Raw genomic sequence first — 20,641 nt, 5'->3', positions numbered from 1 at the left:
TTAAATCAGTATATTAACTTTTCACTCCAGAGGAATATTAGGATGATCTTGCATCAGGTTATCTATTGTGGCAGCCACAACAGATTGATTTCCTCCCTGTCATCTCCATTGTTATCATCCCCTTCCATCCAGTTGACGATTCGAAATCTGGAAGAGGAGGAACCAATTCACCATTTTTCAGATAGGCAAGAAGATGCATCCTTCAGTGTTAAGCTCGATACCCGAGTTAAGAAACTTGATATGGCTAAGAGCTTTTTTAAAAGAATTAAAAATCGCTTTCCGAAGTTCAGAACAATAATAGTCAGTATCGTCTTGAAATTTTTTCAGCTCAGCCTCAGTCTTTTCTATAAGATCTTTGGACGATTTGAGAGAATCCACATTAAAAGATAAGCTCGTCCTAGCAGACACCAAATCCTCCTTAACCGTTTTCAGCTCCACCTGCATTTTCTTGAAAGATTAAGTTGTTTTAGCTTTATCCTCTCTAAGAGCAACCACCTCATAATAGACTTTGCCATATTTAATTTTTATGAAAGCATAATTCTTCACCAAGAAAGATGCTTTTATAGAATATAACTCTATGTCTTCTAATTATTTAAGCTTGACATCAGAAGGAGATCCAGGCTCATAGAAATAAGAAGAGGGGTGGATAACACTGCAAAGATCGCTAGAAATTTTGACTTCCCAAAGAGCACCTCTGGAAAGTCCAGTAGGAGGAGGAGGAGGATCTTTATCCATTCGGATTTAGGGAGAGCCGCCAGCAGTAAAGGCCGGGATATCCTTGGATTTGCTAGCCGAATTTCCCATGGATTTTGTTACAATAGCAGTGTTTTTTGGCAGCTTTGGAGTCGGGAGCTTTGTGTTTCCTCCCTTTTGAGTCAGAAGCAGAGGTAGACTTACCCCGGCTAAATGCAGCAAAGAAGCTAGGTTGTTCATACATGTTTGGAACTAAATTAATGGAATCAGTCATACAATAGAATCTTTCAAAAACATATATTTAAATTCAAATTGCGAAGAAATAGATAAGTTATACTCAATTTCAAATCTAACTCGGTTTGAGATTTAAAAACAAAGGAAGCTACGCTAACGTGACTTTTCTTTCCCATATATGCAAACTTTGTGCATTTATTTTAAATTTATATAGTTTGTGCAAGGGATCACACTCTACAAAATTTCTAGACCCCTGAAAGAAAAATAGCAATATTTTGGTGAATGCAATTCAATCTTTATAAGAATGCTCTTTATAATATGTATGCCCCATCTTCTAAGTGGAGCTCTTATTATCCACTACTTCCTTGAGCTTTCTCCCTAAAACAAGTGCCAAAGGAGGAGGAACAACATTACCAATCTGCCTGTGCTTGTGTATGATGTTGCTAGCAAATTGGTAACTATCTGGGAAGCCCTGCATTTATAGATGAAAAATATGTTGAGTTAATACCAAATCAGATTATATTTTCCTATTTATAAGGAAGAGATTGTCAGGACCACTTGTTTTATAATTAACGACTACTGTGCTCACTAGAGGGTAAGTTTTGGAGCAATGGTAAAATTATGAACTCTGAACTAAGGGAAAGATATTATGTTCACAAGTTAAAGAATCTAGTTTCTTGCACATTGGCAATTTAAAATATGAACTGACACAAATCAGGATCTTCTACCTGTTCAAGAATTTGAATAAGTTGATCAGAATTCTCCATAATAATTTAGAAATAAAAGAAATCAACTCACACAATAATTAATATCAAATTTGTTAGATTATTGCATATCTTTTCATAGCATTTAGGGTGACAGCTAACAATAGTAATAGACTTAGTTGAGATCTGGCACATTCACGAAACGGTAAGAATTCCAACCTTTCCCATTGGTTGAGGGTGTGTTATGGAAGTTGAAAAATTCCCTTCCCAATCCAACTACCAAACAGTCGCTTCCGTTGATTATGCCCCTTTGATGTGTTTGGCAAGCACCAAGGTATCAAATCAACAACTAGTCCAGTAGACAATTTTGTCTGCATTTGATTAGATAATATGAATAATGTTTACTCTTGTTTTTCTTAACGCCTATTTTTAAGATCAAAAGAAACAAATAGAAAAATACAAATTTATAATTTTAAGGGATAGGTAAATCTACCTATCATTTTTTCTGTCTACCTTTGCCTATCACTGTCCAATACCGTTAGATTAGAATCTAAAGAGGAGAGAGAAAGATAAATGTTAATTAAGATTCTGATCTAATGGTCTTTTACAGTGGTAGGCAAAGGTAGACAAAAAAGGTAGGTAGAATAACTTATCCTCAATTTTAAAATACAAAGTTTGAACAAATTATATAATTTTAGAAGGGATAAGTTATTCTACCTACTCTTATTTTGCATATCTTTGCTTACCCCTCTCAACGCTGTTATATTATAATCTCATCTAACAGTGAAGATTTGCGAGATAAAATAAACCCTTGACTATGTTTGGCAAGCACCAAAGTATCAAATCAACAACTAGTCCAGTAGGCAATTTTATCTGCATTTGATTAGATACCATGAATAATGTTTACTCTTGACACTTATTTTTAAGATCAAAAGAAACAAACAGAAAAATACAAATTTATAAAATTAAAATAAATACACAAAGTATGCACAAATTATATAATTTTAGAATGAATAGGTCATTCTACCTACTTTTATTTTGTCTACCTTTATCTATCTCTCTCAACACCGATAGATTATAATCTCATCTAACAATAGAGATTTGTGAGATAAAATAAATTATTTTACCTCTTTCTTTCCCCTCACTGTCTCTCACCCTTTCTCTCTCCTCCCACCCTTTCTTTCTATCGACGAAGACAGAGGATGAATTAAAACTCACAACAAGATTTTATGTTTGTTACTAGAACTTCCGAAATAAGCCTTTGTTTGTGAGCATAATGCAAGAATTGTTTCCAAAAAAAAATTATTTGGCCCTTTCTAAGTCATGCTATTATTGAATCATACTAACATTCATACAATTTTAGTTGCTGAAGCGCCGTTGAAAAAAGAGAAAGCTAGGGATTTGGTATTCGATCACTGTTATACTATTGGCATCGTAAGCATCAACCACATTCATCAAAACTAAGAGTTATAACAAATAGAGAGAAAGAGTGGGAGGAGAAAAAAAGGGTAAGAGACAGTGAGGGGAAAGAAATGGATAAAATGATTTATTTTATCTCGCAAATTTCCACCGTTAGATGAGATTATAATCTAACTGTGTTAAGAGTGGTAGGCAAAATGAGAGTAAGTAAAATAATTTATCTATATGTTTGAAGAAAGGAAATTTTACCTGAATAAAAGGTTGTGAAGCTACAAATAATCAGTTTTAACTTCTCCAATCAGAAATTGTCACTATACAAAATCATTATCGAATTGTGTAAGAGAGAGAACTTGAAATAATAACATGGTGGGGGGAAAAAATTAGGAATGACAGGAAAGTGAAAGTGGGATTCATATATACCCATGTTTAGTAGGAGTTTTCACAATATTTTCCAGGCCATCTGATTTGCCTTGCATTTCATATTATGTACAAATTGTGAATCATTTTCCTTTCTCAAAATACCTCCAAAGGGGTGGTTTTTTGGTTTACTAGGTGTAGGGATTTGGACACAAATTTTTTAGGACAAATGTGCCCTTCCTCTCCAGAACGTGTCTGCATTTTGGTGCTCCCCCTTCACTCTACTTCTGGGAGATCTACATATGAAGAAGTGTAAAAATCCACACAAGTAAAAGAGAAAATCCATGAGGACCGGCAACGAAGGCAAGAGCATCGACGGCGGCAAGACAACCGACAACGAAGGAGTGGCGAGGGCGGCAAGACAGACCGCCATGTATGGTTCTCTCTCTCTCTCTTGGGAGATCCATTGTTTCTCTGTGAAAAAAGAAAACTTTCATTATCATTTTTTCAAAAATAAAGTGAAGCTAAAGCCAATTAGCAGAGCAAGAGGGTCATAAAAAAAGCCGCAGCTTGCCTTGAAGGTTGGCGAAAACAAAACAACGATGATTCTCTGTATATTAAAAAAAAATAAAAAATAAAGGTGAGGTTATTTTTCCATTAATATTTCACAATCAACCAAACAAAGACTCAGTAAACTTTACAAAAAAATCCCAGTAATATTTTAGCATACCAAACAGCTTTTTTATAACATTCCTGAGTAATTCACTTTCCTATCATATTTCTGGTAGTCATGATTTCCAGACACCAAAAAATTTCTCATGTACCAAATGCCCCTTAAAGGATAACAAGCTCCTCCTAAATATGCTCTGAATCTTATATCAAAATACTAGAAGTTACAAAACAGAGACGAGCGGCGCAGTTTATGAAAGTTGGAGGCAAAAAATTTGATTTATTGTTTTTTAAATAAAAAATTATGAATTTATGGCTATTTTGGAAATAATTACATATTTATTGCACAATATCACGCCCAATTTGGGGTTCGCCAATCATGCTTAATTTAGGCGTCACTCAAGGGGCAATCATGCCTAATTTAGGTGTCACTAATCAGGTGTTGACACGTGTCACATTTTTTTTCCAAGAAAAAATTAACAATTTAATCGTAAAACTTCAAAAGGCCATAACTTTTGACTCGGGTATCCGAATCAGGTAAAAAAAAAATTGATTCCACATAACTTTTCGAGATCTACGTAATGACACCTCATTTGACATATTTTATTTCTCACAAACATAATTTGAATTTGCAACAATGAGACTTTATCTTATAATCGTTAGATTGTGACCCAATAAATTAATAATTATAATTAATTAATAAGTGTGACCCAATAAATTATAATCGTTAGATTGACAAAAATTAACGGTTAAGATTTAGTAGTAACAAGTGATAAGAAAAAAATATAGTAATTATAAAATTTCCCTTATTTATTTCTATAATAACGGGAGACAATGTAGTTTAATATAAAATAAAAAGAAAAGTACTATGACAATAACATGCCCCCAAACAATACAATAATATAATTTATAAAACAAATTATATTTGATTAAACTCTCAAATCCTAATAGTGTGTTAAATTATTAAAAAATAAATAAGAGAACATAATAAAAATAGTAAAAAGATCGGTAAAATTGATAAGTAATATAATTTGTATGAACATTAAATATAAATAGAATAATGATGAAGGTAAGAGTTCTTATTTTCATATAGATATAAGTTGCCATCATTAATTTCAGACCACGACTTCTAAGATAAAGTCTCATTGTTGCAAGTTCAAATTGTGTTTGTAAGAGATAAAATATGTCAAATAAGGTGTCATTGTGTAGCTCTCGAAAAGTTATGTGGAATCAAAAAAAAATTACCTGATTCGGATACCCGAGTCAAAAGTTATGGCCTTCAGAAGTTTTACGATTAAATTATTAAATTTTTTGAAACAAAAATGTGACACGTGTCAACACCTGATGAGTGACGCCTAAATTAAACGTGATTGCCTCTTGAGTGACGGCCAATTTAGGCATGATTGATGACGTCCAAATTGAGTGTGATATTATACAATAAACATGTATTATTTCTAAAACTGTTATAAATTTATAATTTTTTATTTAAAAAACAATATATCAATTTTTTTTTGCCGAAAGTTGGAACTAAAAGAAAAAACCCGAATCGAATGGTAAGTATACGTGAAATCTGGACACTATAGGATTACTTTTTCTTTTTAAATTTTATAATATAAAATTATTTCAATACCCATAAAGGAACGAGTAAAGAGAAGACTAAACATGTAATTTTGAATTTGCGGGTCATTTTTTAGTTTGCATATTGATATGCAACATGACACGACATAATTATTTTCATATCATATTTTGTTAACTCGAATACGAAAGTTACGTGTTGTGTCACAATCATGTCAGCGGGCTGGGTGAGAAATTGTTACCCAAATCTGAGAAGTTAGTATATATCTTTAAAAAATGTTTATCGTGGAAGTTTTTTAACTAATAGGAAAAGTATTTGTTTTTTTAAATAATATAATTTGTTCATTTTATTTTTAAAAGAAATGGAACCCACACTATGTATCAAAAAAAAAAAAAATAGAACCCGTACTTTTATTTTTTTTGTCTACTCTCTCTTTTCTTTTATCTATCTCTTTCTCTTACTTAAAATAACACAATTTTATATCTTTTAAAATGACACATTTTTTCTTTTATTTTTTTATCATAACAAAAAAAAAAATTTATAATAATTTTTTTTGTAAAAACATGTTTAATTAAGATTCTACTTATAAAAAGAAGAGAAACTAAAAATAAAAGTTCTCAAACAAGTACTTAATCTTATCGTATTCTTGTATTACGCTCTCATTCTAATGATATTCCCTCATTTCCTTTTTTATATAAATGAGTTAATTAAATTTATTGCATTTTTTGTTGTTTATTTTAAGAGAATATTCTGTAAATTTAATCTACATTAATATTGATGACTTAAGTAATAATATTAAATAACATAACAGTATAGTATTCGTACATATATATTTATTAATGAGCAAAGATTTTAAGAATTTGTATAAATTCACGAGGTATGATATTGTAATAACCAATTAGTATTATTATCAATGTTACTACCAATCAATTTTACCGTTAGATCAATTATATTAATCTAACGATTATATTTATTTCTATCTTTGTATGATTATAATTCTTCATATTTAATACTTTATATTTATTTTCATCTTTATATGATTATAATTTATCATTTTTAAAGTGAAAGCATTAAATATGGCGAATAATAATCATACAATGATGGAAATAAATAAAAACGTTATATTAACATAATTGATCTAACGATAAAATTAATTGGTCATAACATTAGTAGTAACACTAATTGGTTGTTACAATATTCTTCCTCTAAATTCATACATCTATTAATGTATATAATTTAAAAAAAATTCTGAAAAAAAAAACAACATTGTCGTCAATTGTCAAATTTAAATACACATTGGGAGGTATATCCCACAGAATCTTTCAAAAAGTAAAAGCCAAAATATCACCCAATCAATAAAATCCAAGTTGATACAAAATGAGTTTTTACAACATTATCCATTCAATTCTCTGGTTCAAGAAAGTTATATAAGGAATTAACCTAGAACAAATGACCAAGGGATCCCACTCTACAAAATTTCTGGACCCCTGAAAGAAAAATTACAATTTCTTGGTGAATGCAATTCAATCCTTTAATCTGTAAGATAAGAATGCTCTTTACAATATGTATGCCCCATCTTCTAACTGGAGCTCTTATTATCCACCGCTTCCTTGAGCTTTCTCCCTAAAGCAAGTGCCAGTGGAGGAGGAACAGCATTACCAATCTGCCTGTGCTTGTGTATGATGTTGCCAGCAAATTGGTAGCTATCTGGGAAGCCCTGCATTTATAGATGAAAAATATGGTAAGATAATACCAAATCAGATTATATTTTCCTATTTATAAGGAAGAGATTGTCAGGACCACCAGTTTTATAATTAAGGACTATTTTTGCTCACTAGAGGGTGAGTTTTGGAGCAATGGTAAAATTATGAACTATGAACTAAGGGATAGATATTATGTTCACTAGTTATAGAATCTAGTTTCTTGCACATTGCCAATTTAAACTATGAACTGACACAGATCAGGATCTTATTACTGTTCAAGTATTTGAATAACTTGGTTAGAATTCCCATAATAATTCCGAAATACCAGAAATCAAATCACACAATAATTAATATCAAATTTGTTAGGATTCCATATCTTATCATAGCATTTAGGGTGACAGCTAACTACAGTAATAGACTTACTTGAGATCTGGCACATTCACGAACAGTAAGAATCCTATCTTGGTCAGGATGGAAGCACATTCCAACCTTCCCCATTGGTTGAGGGTCTGTTATGGAAGTTGGAAAATTTCCTTCCCAATCCAACCTACCAAACAGTCCCTTCCATTGATTATGCCGCTTGGCTGTGTTTGGCAAGCACCAAGGTATCAAATCAACAACTTGCCCAGTAGATAATTTTATCTGCATTTGATTAGATATCATGAATTAGATAAATCACAAAAAGTGTTAATGCTAAAAATCACAAGAATTTGACTTTTACCTTTTCATCTGCAAGATCACGCCAATCACAACCTGGTCTCTTGGGAATTTTCTGACATCGAATCAAGTTCAACTCATTCATCTCCTTTGATATATGATCAGTCAAGACAACCATATCACCTCGAATCTTCTTTTGAAACCATGAGACGGGATCATGTTGATACTGTGCAACATAAAACCAGGTAAATAATGAGTGTGGAGGCAAATCAATTTAAGGGTGGAAGGATATTGAAATGTTCATATAAAAGAGCTTCGATCTATATCCCTTGAGAGGTGAAGTATGTCACCATAACTGTTTTGACCATGACCTCACTGTTGTGAGTGAGAAAGCGAACCATTAAGTGTACAATGGTGAGTTGTATTGAGGGTCTATGATTTTCACTTTAGAGAGACAGGGGAATGACCTCTTAAATGAGCCTCTAAAGGCCAGCCTATGGATTTGGGCGATGAAGCCGGTCAAGTGTGGATATATAACATGTATCTTTCCTATTTTACGTACCTCCATATTTGCTTTAGAGGCTCCATTGCCCACAGCTGGGAGATCACCAATGGTATCCCGAACAGTTATTGCGCGTAATGGCGCACCATTTGCAGTACTACGGACAGCAGCATACTGGACATTTTCTGATAATGTGATTCTCAACTCAGGGGCAGCAAAGACATGCATTGGTTCTGGCCACTCAGGAAGCACATCCTCTGGAGAAGCTGCCCATATAAATGCCCTTTTTCTTGACTGGGAAACACCATAAGCTCCAGCCTCAAGGATACCAAACCTCACCTTTTGGAGAAGCAAATCAGCATTGATTAGTTTCTCAAGATTCTATTCATCAACTCTAAAGTGTAACTACTCAGGAAGAAAGATGCAGTTATGTGATTTTACCTGATAGCCCATCTCAAGAAGTGAAGCCAATGTTAAACGGAATGTTTGCCCTTTGTTAAAAGACACAAAGTTCCTCACATTCTCCAACAAGAAATACCTTGGCCGAAAATAATCAGCAAAGGATAAGAATGCTAATATCATCTCACACTGGACTTTACTCCAACTGCTTTGGTTAAACCTATTCATCCCAGAGAAACCCTTGAACAAGGCATAATTCAATCAATAACCACCATAAAGTATTATTATCAGTAGAATGGAAACAAAGCCAACAGCTAAACAGACCTGACATGGAGGTCCCCCATTAATGAAATCAACTTGCCCAGGCATTGGTAAACTGCTTATTTCCTTCTTATCAAGTGACCCAGCCAATTCTGCAGCCTCAGATGTTGAGATACAATCATCTGTGTCCCCACACTTCTCCATTACAGCCCTGCATTACAAAGCATTTATGAGTTACTTATATGGGTTTCACTCTATTCAAGCTAGGGGCCTAGAATATTTTTATCTTTTTGGGATCATTTACCTAAGAATAACATTGCAATTGTTAATAAACACCAATGCTTCAGGATGATTAGCTTTAAACGCATCCCCAGCTGGTTCTTCGTACTCAATAGCCCATTTAGTTAATGCAATTCCTGAAGCATTCAATCAGTCACACACATGTTATATTATGCATTGATAGCAGATACAGTTGTGTTTCTTCACTTTCTTGCTATAATAGTGTAGTTAAAATTACCCGACTGCTGCAGCCCCTCTGATAAACCACCACAACCTGCAAAAATGTCCAAGGTTGCTAAACGTTTTTCATCCAATGTTTTTGTTTCATTATCAGACTCTGAAATGTTAGCTCCCTCTTTACTCTTTCCTTTTCTCTTTCTAGCAGCATCATCTTTATTTCCACTTGAATATTTTACTTTGATATGAGCTGGCAACTGTAGAGCAATTGAAAAAATTGATAAATTGTTGAATATTTTACACCAGAATGTTGAATTGATGTCATCAATAATAATAATAATAATAATAATTATTTAATATATTACCTTTAAAATACATAACTAAAGTTTAATAAAAAATAGCGGCAGCAAGGATATCTTTATAGAATATTTGCAATGATTAAAATTTTCAACTTTGGATTTAATTTTGAACCACTAACAGTGTAGTGTTTTACTCTACCAGTTAACCATGTCCATATGACACCACCTGTTTCTAAAAGAGTTCTTTTCTATTACATGTAAAAAAACCTTAATTGCTTCAAGTGTGGTACGTTCAAGTATACCATTAGTGTAAAAATAATTGACACGGTTAGTGGGTCAAACTTAAACTCCTTAAAATTATACAATAGAAAGTAAATATAATGGGACCAGGCAACAAGATCATGCTTTGGCTAGATTCTGTCACAGTGCAACACGCACCTCATATAACAATCATTGATACGTATTACTACAGATAGGTTGTGGACATGAATTAAATGACGAGAGAATAGAACACAGCTTACAGTTACAGGATAATGACCAGCTAGATGTGGATCAGTTCAATAACATGAGTCCAAGTATACAGGATAAAGACCACACTCATTTATAATAGAAATCATAAAATTTATAAATTATAAAATCCTGATGTTTTTGCATATTTATCTGATGGGTTAACAAGCAAATTATAAACAGGGCCAAGTATACATTACCTGTTTGAGTGACCCAGTAGCAGGATCATACAAACGCTCACAGAAAAATGCATTTTGGAAGATTCCAGGGGCACTGCTTTCGGAGATATCATTCTTCTTTCTCACTTCACATTTCCCTTCTATGGATTGTACAGAGATTATATGTGTTTCATCACTATAATACACCTAAAATTATAAATCATGTAATCTAAGTCAATATAAAAAAACACACAGACAAGAAACACAAAGTAGAACCACTACTCAAAAGATAACAACAATATGCGTGCACAGAGAGCAGCTCACTTATCACAGTCAATTAGATCAGGCAAGGATGACTTGTTGAAGAAAAAAAACCAAATAAAAAATTTACAAAACAATGCCATCTATGCCTGATACAAAGGCTATGTTTAGTTTTTCTTGCTCTTTCTGTAAAATTATTTGTGATAATTAGGTTTTAACTTCTAAGAAGCTTTCACCTCTTGTATATCAGAGCAGTATGCCTTCTCATTAGATACATCTTCAGGTCGGAAGAACCTTCTAACCTTGACCTGTATAGATTTCATTTCAGCTTGTTTTATTTCCTTTTTGACAATGATCTCGAGCACTTGGCACACAACATAAGCTTTCAACCCTACATTCCTCCCACTCTTATAAGTTGCCTGCTCTCTCCTTTCCTCAAAGTCAAAAGGACTTACGTAAACATAATCATTAAGAGAATATTCAGTTCCTCTCAATAGGAAACCAGACTTAGATGGATTTACTTTGAAAACATCCTTCTCCATTTGGTCTTCTTTTAATTTGCAAGAGTGGCACATGCCAGACCCTAGACCCAAAGTATCAAACGGAAGGCTGAAGAAAGCACCTTTTTCAGGCCAGTACAGGCTTTTACAGTAATATTCACTAGGTAGTCCTTTCTTCTTCCTTTCTTCTGCTCTATCCCTATCAAGTTTACGTGCAATAATATTATCCTTCCGATGCTGATGCCCCCAAGGCGCTTTTTGAATATTTACAACAACTGTCTGCTTAACATCCTGCAGTCCCAAATCCCTGCATTCATTAGTCAAAAACACCTCTCTCTCATTAGCAGTGTTGCCAAGAACAGTCTGACAACCATGCTGCATCATCCTACCATGAAACATTTTTTGTCCACGTCCAACCTTTGATTCAAACATATATTCAACATAGTATATAACAGGAAGTTCATCTGAATCATCAACTTCCACTAACACAGATCTTCCCACAGAAATAACTTCCCCATGAATAATTGCCTGCTTATACAGAAGATATCCAGAACTGGTCTTCCCTTCAGGATCCCCTTCCCATCTTATTTCTTTGTCAGCAGAAAATATTTTGGTTTGTTTGGAAACTGAAGGTGGCTTTTGGGTTCCCTCCATGTCTAATGTCTCCTCAGTATCCTCATCTTCATTCCCTTCCAATTCCTCCACTTCATCCTCATCCTTTAATTCACTAGCAGTTCCCACTTTAGAATCCTCTGGCAAGTGGTTTGAGTAATACTCTGCCCATATCCTATTGATCAGCCTCGTTGTCGTAGCTTGCATAGCCTTCCTCTTGGAGACAATAGGAGCCACTGCTGCCCTAGGATTTAAATTTGGTTCACTCCCGGGCACAACTTTCTTCTTCTTCACTAACCATTTAGTATGGTGTCGTTCTTCCATTTTGTTCGTTAGACCAGTCACAAATGCAGACTTTCTGATCTTTTCATCAGGAAATTCTGCAAACAGTTGCAGAATGATCTGTCCATGGACAACAACATATCTCTCAACAGCCAACGGGTCAGAAGAAATGTAAGACATATTTTGCCGATTAAACTCAGATACTTTCCTGATGACATCTCCAAAGGAAAGTCGCGATACTCGGCTCTGCTCCTTCAACAACATGATAATGCTTATAGCAAGCCTTGCAGTTTTCAAAACTGTGTCATACCAAGGAGCATACTGCTTTGATGGTTTGCCAAGTCTATACCTGAAAGGAATGAAGTGGGGCTGAGTCTGGTCATCATTTAGCAAAGACATTATGACACTTACAACCAAATTATTCTAAGATACATGAACATAAACTATGTATACATGTTTCACTCATATGACCAGATTCATCCAAGACAGTTAACCCAATTTACATGCAATAGTTTTGTTTGCAAATAACTTAAATTGACAGATTGATATTCAAGTTCAAAAGCAAATGGATTTTCTAATTTTATTTCATTTAGAATAAGATCGCTATGAAGTATAAACACAACTGCCTATATCCCTATCATGCATTAACGTACAGAAATAATTGTCATGTTATAGATCAAAGAAATATAAAAAAAAAAACACAAATAGCATTTAAGGCACCATACCAGGCCATATCTGTTCTGATAGATACGAAAATCATAGACGATCCAAATTCAATTACCCATTCCTTTATGGCACTCAGATAAATTGGAATTCCATCAGCAACCTGTGCTCCAGAACCATTGGAAGAAGATTGGCCATTCTCAGTATCCAAATGGAACCCACTTCCATCATCTGAAGTCATTATACCTGATCCAAAGATTGTAACATCAATCTCAGAACAAGGCTTCATAGGAAGAAGTTCCAAGGAAATCAATCTTGCATCCGAGTTATATAAAGACCAATTATGCAGCATGCTTCGAGGAAGATCTTCAATGTCATCCACGTAATAGTCATTATCAAAGACTATAAATTCGTCTGTTTCTTGAAGGGAGGTTTTATAATAAGCAGGGAGAGGGTAATCATTGGCAATCTCATCTTCGTTAATTTTGATATAGTATTTATTAGATGCAGAGGATGACCTTGGGTTTTTCTTCTGCTTCATAGATTTCCAATACTCTTCTTCATGCAATAGCCTTGCTAACTTTGCATCTTCATCCTCCTCAGCTACAGAAGTCATTGAATTCATCTCATTGTTGTTCTCTTCATCTCCAATTCCAGAATCAATTGTTAAACTCCGATTTGAAGGCATTACCTGTGCATGTACATGGTTTGCTTGTTTCTTACTCTCATCTCTAAGAGCAACAAGAGCAGGAATATCTGCAAACATCCTGTCATTTGTCTTCGATGTCATCTCCAAACCTACGAGCTGCTTATAAATGAACTCACCCTGAGAAATAATGAAATCCTTTAGAGATGCAGTTCCACAAAAGGACTTGCTACCACTCATAGACCGTGCCATGCCAGCAAGTAACTCATCAAGACTTATGTCAGGGTCTCCACCAGAAGACTTTGCAAGTTTTTTGTATACTTCTATACATACTCGGGCCTTTTCAAAGAAAGGATCATAAATTTTTTTGTAACTAGTAGCTGGTTTCTGGCAATCATAATCAGCAACATCAGTAGAAAGCCATATCACTGGAGAGCCATCTTCATAGCCAGATATATTCCATGATTCAATTCGACCAAAGCCTTCACATCTAATACCTTTCTCTTTTTTCTTGTCTGTACTTCCTTCAAAAGGAAATATAACTCCAGAGATGTATAGATCATTAACTTCCAGCATTTCAAGTGGCTGTGCTTTACCATCTTCATCATGAAGGATAAAGTCTGTAATTCTTCTATTTGGACGACCTTCATCTTGTCCAGAAGTCAGGCGGACAGCCAGAGTTTCTTCATCTACAGTTTGATCCTTCTTTGTTTCAATGAGAGAAGATTTCTCAGATATGGAAAAGGATTTCTCCTTCAAATTTTTTGATGCTGCAGCCCGTTTTGGCATTTTGCGAGTAGCAGCAGGCTGCTCACTTCTTTCTGACAAACCTCGTTTCTTTCGTTTATCTCCATCTCCAGCCATAACTTCCTCTTCAGTTTTGGAAACAGCAGATTTCTGTTTACTCTTGTTTTTTTTAACACCTGATTTTAAGATTAAAAGAAACAAACAGAAAATTGCAAATTTATAATTTTGTAAGGAGACCAAGGTAAGTGGTATAAATAAAAGGCAAATGAGATAGGCAAGAGACAGAAAAAAGAGAGATTTATAAGCATCATAATCATGCAAAATGCCTTTAAAAAAGGACAAAAAGCAAAAGAAAATAGAACTTTCACACATGATCAAACAAACAATAAAAAATACACAGTATGGGAGCAAGTAAATGAAGAGGAATACATCTAAGTAATTTATGTTAGATTATAAGTTAGAAGCAAGGCTATCAAATTACAATTCAAATTGTGAATCGCCAAGCTAATTTTTGAATCATGAATTGTATCTGTAAAGAACCAATTCAACCCAAAAACTTAAGCTGTTGGATGAGGTTACATTAATGATTTTTATATATCTCAACACGCCTCCTCACACGAGAGCCCACTGGGCTTGAAGAGTGGATAATGCACAGGCCCACCTACCTGTGCGAACAAAGAAATTCCACTTGAAAGAAAGTGAGGGGCGGCGAGGATCGAACCCGAGACACGAGGCTCTGATACCATGTAAAAAACCAATTCAACCCAAAAGCTTAAGCTGTTGAGTGAGGTTACATTAATGGTTTTTATATATCTCAACAGTATCAAACCATAAGATTCAAAGACCCAACAAAAAATAGTTTGAAATGTATCATATGAATGATGTATTAATTTAACCATAACTCTCTCAAAACTAATAAGTAGTAAGTCATAATTTGGGTCACATGACTCACATAGAAAGATTGTGTGAAGCCTATGTTTTTGAAGAACAAAAAACGAGCAATCATATAGTGAATACGATTGTGCGAATCCCCAGTCTTAAAATAATGGAAACAAGGCAGTGGAATAATCAAATAGAATACATTCAATTCCTTTTATGAAAATTGATAAAAGAAAAGCAGAAAAAGAAAATAATAATAATAATAAATCATTCTAACCACTATTCTTATAAGGCAGAGCTAGCATCTATACACAATCTTTCTATCTTTTCACATAACAAAAATAAGACTACTGGTAGTGGTAACGAAGAGATATGTGATTAACTCAAAGGATATGAGAAAGGAAAAGGCAGGGGAAAAAAATGAGTAAGAAAATGACACAGAAAGTAATAAAAAAGAAGAGCAACCATAAAAAAAACGCATGATGTGTAAAATCTTACATGAGCATAACAGTTACTTGAGACGTGCACATGAATATAAATTAAATTAAATTAAACCTTACCTGCATTGAGATGTATTGGATGTTAAATCCAATGCTTATTCTATGCAGGCACCAAATAGATTCCCAAAAGGTTTGATTTATTTCCAATTCCATTATTCGTTTCTTTTAAACTTCTTACTTAAAAAAAACAAACAAACAAAAAATCCACATAGCAATATAAAATTTAATTGTTATTCATCGCAATGCATTACTGAAATTCTGTAATTACACCTAGCAGTATTGCATTAATGAGCACCCAACTTCTACTATCTACCATTGCTGCAAAACCTGAATTGGAAAATTGAAGACATTAAAACAAAAGAATAAACATGTTAGGAAAACCACTTGGTTACTGAGGCATATTTTAAGAAGGGGCTTAGGGGTTTAGAGCCAAAGCAAGGCAAGAAAGTGTAAGTTCTCTTCTTGGCGCGAAAAGCGGTTGTAACCACATTAGGAAGCAAGAAACATAAAAGAGAGAGAAGGAAGTGTAGGAACCAAGTTAGAATCACTGTATTTGTTTTCTTTCTGATATACACTGTAATTCCTCTATACTTAAATCAGTAGGATAATATCATATACACTGCTTTCTTTCCAATTACTGTGAGTTCAATCAAGTTTCTATCAGAACCACTCAGTAATTAGCCAATGAGCTTGGTCACGAATACTCACAAGTGCATCCAATAAAATGTATAAAGAACCAATTCAATCTAAAAGATTAAGCTGTTAGGTGAGGTTATATTCATAGTTTATTTCTCTAACCAAAAAAAAAAAGGGAAAAACTCTTCTAAAGTAAGAGTATATGTCCACTCTTGAATGTTAGTGAATTAAGATCTCATAACACTTCAAATCAAATCAAACATTCAGCTAACAATAATAAACCCAAAGTAACACAAAATCCCAAACACGAGTCAATTCAATTCCAACATATCAATAAGCAGTAACAACTGGTCCAAAAACAACGCATTTACAAAACAACAACAACAACAACAATAATCACAACGTACGAAGCAGATCATGGTCGAAGAAACAAGAAAAATTATCAATCTGAATCTTCAACTCAAAGGCTTCAAAACGCAAAGCCCAAAGATCGAATCTTTAACACAACAATCACGAGAAAACAAAAATGGGTATCTAGAAAAGAAGACAAAAAAACAAAAAAATACTAGAATCATTTATCCAAAACCACACTGAAAACTCAATGCATGAGAACAAAAAACACCCAAAGAGAAGAAGAAGAAAGAAAACCTGGTGAAGAAAAGCAAAAACACAACCACTAGAAAGGGTGGGAGTACGATGGTGTCACAAAAGCAACAACGTTAATGAAAACAAAAAAAACCCAAAGACAAGAGAAGAGAAGAAAGAAAAGAAAAGTGTTTATAAACCTGAATTGGAAGTGGGAGAGGGTTGAGATTGAGAAGAATCTAGAGGAACAGAGGAACCCATGGCTTAAATTTGTTTCCTTTGAGGGAATGTATGTGACTATTAAGGAGAAGGAAGCATATCTTGTTTATTTGAAAGTGGTTTCATTTTTTCTTAACATTGGATTTGGCGGGGATGCAAATTTAGGGAATGGGTTTTCTTTTGTTTGGCGCCAATGGACTCTCTAAGTGAAACTGTGTGTGAGAGAGAGAAGAGACCTTTGGTTTCATGGGACAGGTGTTGGAATTTTGACTTTCTTTTTCCCACCTCTCCTCGGAACAAAGTGGGAGTATATTTTTACTAGAATACATACGTGAATTTTGCACAAATTTCTAGCACCATATATATTTTAATAAAAATGTACTACGGTCGCACTGAGTTCGGTATGACGGGTGCATCTTAATTGTTTAGGAAAATTCTTATAACAAAGAAGTTTAAGAAAATCTTGTTATATAATTTAATTACGGAGTTAAGAAGAGTTATAATCCTAAAATATTGTATTTATTAAAGGATGGAATTGTGGTCCCGATGTTTAAGCAAAAACTATCGTATTTTAGTTAATAAATTAATGTCTCATGTTCGTTCCGGATGAACTTAAGCAGTGGCGGATCCAGAAATTTGAAGAAGGGGGCACTCAAGTTCAAGTACATATATTTTAATAATAAACGTATATTACAATAAAAATAATTACAATGTCATTCTTCTAGGCCTTATTTTTTGGAATTCCTTCATAATTGCCTCATTACCAATGCTATCAAATACATCTTTTTCAATATATGGCACTAAACAATCATTCAACCATTCATCTCCAATCCGATTACGAAGTGCAGTCTTGATGTATTTCATAGCTGAAAATGCTCTTTCCACATATGCAGTTGCTACGGGCAAAGTCAATGCTAACTTTACAAGTAAATAAACCAAAGGATACACAATATGTTTTTTCTTTTCAACCATCCTCTTGGCAAGATCAGCTATTCCTTGCAAATTCAAAAAATCAGGATCACTTTGCATATCAAAAATATACGTGTCGAGCTGATATTCAAGCATGACAAAATCATTCAAATCAAAATCCGAAGGATAACAGCCAGCAAATTCACACAACTTATTTTTGTCAAATGCCGAGAAAGAGTTGCACGGGTTTAAACATGCCATGCATTCCAGCAAATTTGAACTAACTTCCCTAAAACGATCATTCAACTCTTGAAGTTGAGTATCTATCACTGCATAAAATATGTCAACCTTAAAGTGATGCAGATGAGTAACTAGTCCTCTACGTTTTGTTCTGCCTTGTAATGCAAGTACACTTTCCATATCAGGGATATCTATATCATGTTTTATACAAAAATCAGAAGTCTTCTTAAATAGATTATCCCACCCATTATCCCTCATCTTCTGTAATAACACCTTTGAAACTTTTACAAGAGTCATAGCATTTACAATATCTTGATCTTTTCTTTGAAGTGCTTGTGACAACTCATTCGTTATTGCCAAGACCTTGATCATCAGGTTCAAAAGTAATACAAATTCAAAAGTTTGCATACGCATCATAAGGCCAGAGGCTTCAGACCTTTTTGCATGCATAAGAGTTGTATCATCTTTTATAATTTCTAGCACATCAAGCACAGGATCAAACAATGTACACAGACTTACCAATGATCGGTAATGTGAGCTCCAACGTGTGTCCCCTGGTCGTGACAAACTCATTTCTTGATTCAAGCCTCTCCCTGATTGAACATCATTGCTTGCAATACTTTTTACTAGCTCATCAAATTGCTTTTCTCTCAAAATATCTGCTCTTTTGCAAGAAGCACCAACTGCATTACACAACAACGGTATAAAATTAAAGAAATCAGTCAAAGCGTAAACCTTTTTAGCACAAGCTACTAGAGCTAACTGAAGTTGATGTGCAAAGCAGTGAACATAGTAAGCAGAATTATTTTCAACTAAAATCAAGCTTTTCAGACCACTGAATTGACCACTCATATTGCTTGCGCCATCATAACCTTGACCACGAATCTTTGTCAAGCTCAAGCCATTTTTGGCAAAAATTATCTCAATCTTTTCTTTAAGTGAACTAGCTGTAGTATCTGAAACATGAACAAGACCAAGAAGACGCTCAATAATGTCACCGTTGTAGTTCACATATCTTAAAACAATGGCCATCTGTTCTTTAATTGATATATCACGAGCTTCATCAACTAGTATAGAGAAGAAATTATCCCCAATATCTGAAATAATAGCTCTGGTAACTAAACTAGCAGCAACACTAGTAATATCTTTCTGAATTGAGGGAGCTATCATTTTGAGATTATCTGGGGCATTATTCAAAGATACATTATTTACCTCCCCATTGCTTTCGCAAAGGAATTTTACAAGCTCCACAAAATTTCCCTGATTCATTGAAGCATCTGTCTCATTATGTCCCCGGAAAGTCAAACCTTGTCGTATGAGATATCGAATACATCGAATAGAACCATTCAGACGAATACGATAATCCTGTTTGGCTTTGTCAGAAATGCCAGACACAACAATGTCAATATGTTGATTTTGATTCATCAAATCTTTGGCAGCACTGAAGCACAACTTATGAATGCTTCTAACTTTCCCAATATGTTTAAAAAGCCGTTGTTTTTCCTTCCAATTGCTAAATCCTTCTCCTGCAAATGAATCATGACCACCCCTTCCATCACCATGCTCACATTTAAATAGATAACAATGCAAGCAAAATACAGCATCTTTTGATTCACTATACTTCAACCAAGTGCCAAACTCATTGTACCATTGAGGATTAAATCTACGCATTTTACGCCCAATTAAGGATTGAGGAAAGTTGTCCAGTTTTTGTTGACAAGGACCATTCGTTAGATAAATTCTTCGAATCATTTCCCTTTCTTGAGCACTCTTCGCAAATCTCATAATAGGAAGTCTTTTACCCGGATCAGGAACATACAAATCCGGTGGACCTTCTACTGTTGGTTTGTTCTGACTCGAGGGAGTAGCACACTCATTTTGTTTATCTTGAAATAAATCAACAGATGCAGATTCGGATCGAGCACGTTTAGTACTACCACTACTTGACTTCGTAAAAAAAGAACCTACATATCTTTCCATCCTAAAAAATGACAAATGACAAAAATAAATCAATAATAAAAAAAAAGAAACCGACACTCAATATGCATAAAGAAACCTACATATTTTCTACCAAATAATGTAGCACTTGAATGCCTGATTAAAAATTAAGAACTTATTTGTGCTATACACATAAACGACAATTTTGACACTTCAGATGTTGTTTGCTTGAACCCGAAATATTAACCCATTAAAGAGAATATACGTTTTTTCAAATTTTGTATAAAAAAACACTTTCCTAGCTTATTGGATTCCTCTCATCTCATGGATTAGAATTCCCCTAAAAATTAATATCATTATTATTCCACTTGGTGATCCCAAGACCGTTTATTTAACAACTAAATAAACTTAGCTTTTTATAATGTTCACA

General features: G+C 34.1%; 2 protein-coding genes and 1 non-coding gene across 3 annotated transcripts; 1 reads left to right on the top strand and 2 right to left on the bottom strand.

Annotated features, from left to right (window-relative positions):
• The first annotated feature begins 3,947 nt into the window (after nt 1-3,947).
• On the top strand, nt 3,948-4,026 carry LOC133307771 (small nucleolar RNA snoR86). The gene has a single exon (XR_009751085.1). It is a non-coding gene; the product is annotated as a small nucleolar RNA snoR86 (small nucleolar RNA).
• Nucleotides 4,027-7,231: 3,205 nt separating this feature from the next.
• Nucleotides 7,232-17,166, bottom strand: LOC133307762 (DNA (cytosine-5)-methyltransferase 1-like). Its single transcript, XM_061508314.1, has 12 exons — nt 17,106-17,166; nt 12,975-14,481; nt 11,092-12,598; nt 10,637-10,801; nt 9,692-9,887; nt 9,479-9,590; nt 9,238-9,385; nt 8,956-9,153; nt 8,575-8,853; nt 8,077-8,238; nt 7,779-7,997; nt 7,232-7,369 (listed from the first exon to the last, which is right to left on the bottom strand). Exons 1-12 carry the CDS (start codon nt 17,164-17,166, stop codon nt 7,232-7,234), a joined length of 4,692 nt encoding a protein of 1,563 aa, XP_061364298.1.
• Nucleotides 17,167-17,829: 663 nt separating this feature from the next.
• LOC133307761 (uncharacterized) lies at nt 17,830-20,253 on the bottom strand. Its single transcript, XM_061508313.1, has one exon. The coding sequence runs from the start codon at nt 20,251-20,253 to the stop codon at nt 17,830-17,832; it is 2,424 nt and encodes an 807-aa protein (XP_061364297.1).
• Between the last annotated feature and the right edge of the window lie 388 nt (nt 20,254-20,641).

This window comes from Gastrolobium bilobum, unplaced genomic scaffold, assembly GCF_033153095.1.
Source record: "Gastrolobium bilobum isolate Gb01-03AN ecotype WA unplaced genomic scaffold, APGP_CSIRO_Gbil_v1 utg6313, whole genome shotgun sequence".
Lineage (NCBI taxonomy): Eukaryota > Viridiplantae > Streptophyta > Magnoliopsida > Fabales > Fabaceae > Gastrolobium > Gastrolobium bilobum.
This window is presented reverse-complemented; position numbering and strand designations above follow the sequence as displayed.

Coding starts and splice junctions, on each gene's coding strand:
- LOC133307762 (XM_061508314.1), bottom strand. CDS start 17,166: ATGGGTTCCTCTGTTCCTCTAGATTCTTCTCAATCTCAACCCTCTCCC. Junction 10,802..11,091: donor ACTGCTCTGATATACAAGAG/GTGAAAGCTTCT, acceptor TTATAATTTTAG/GTGTATTATAGTGATGAAAC. Junction 7,998..8,076: donor GTGATCTTGCAGATGAAAAG/GTAAAAGTCAAA, acceptor AATCAAATGCAG/ATAAAATTATCTACTGGGCA.
- LOC133307761 (XM_061508313.1), bottom strand. CDS start 20,253: ATGGAAAGATATGTAGGTTCTTTTTTTACGAAGTCAAGTAGTGGTAGT.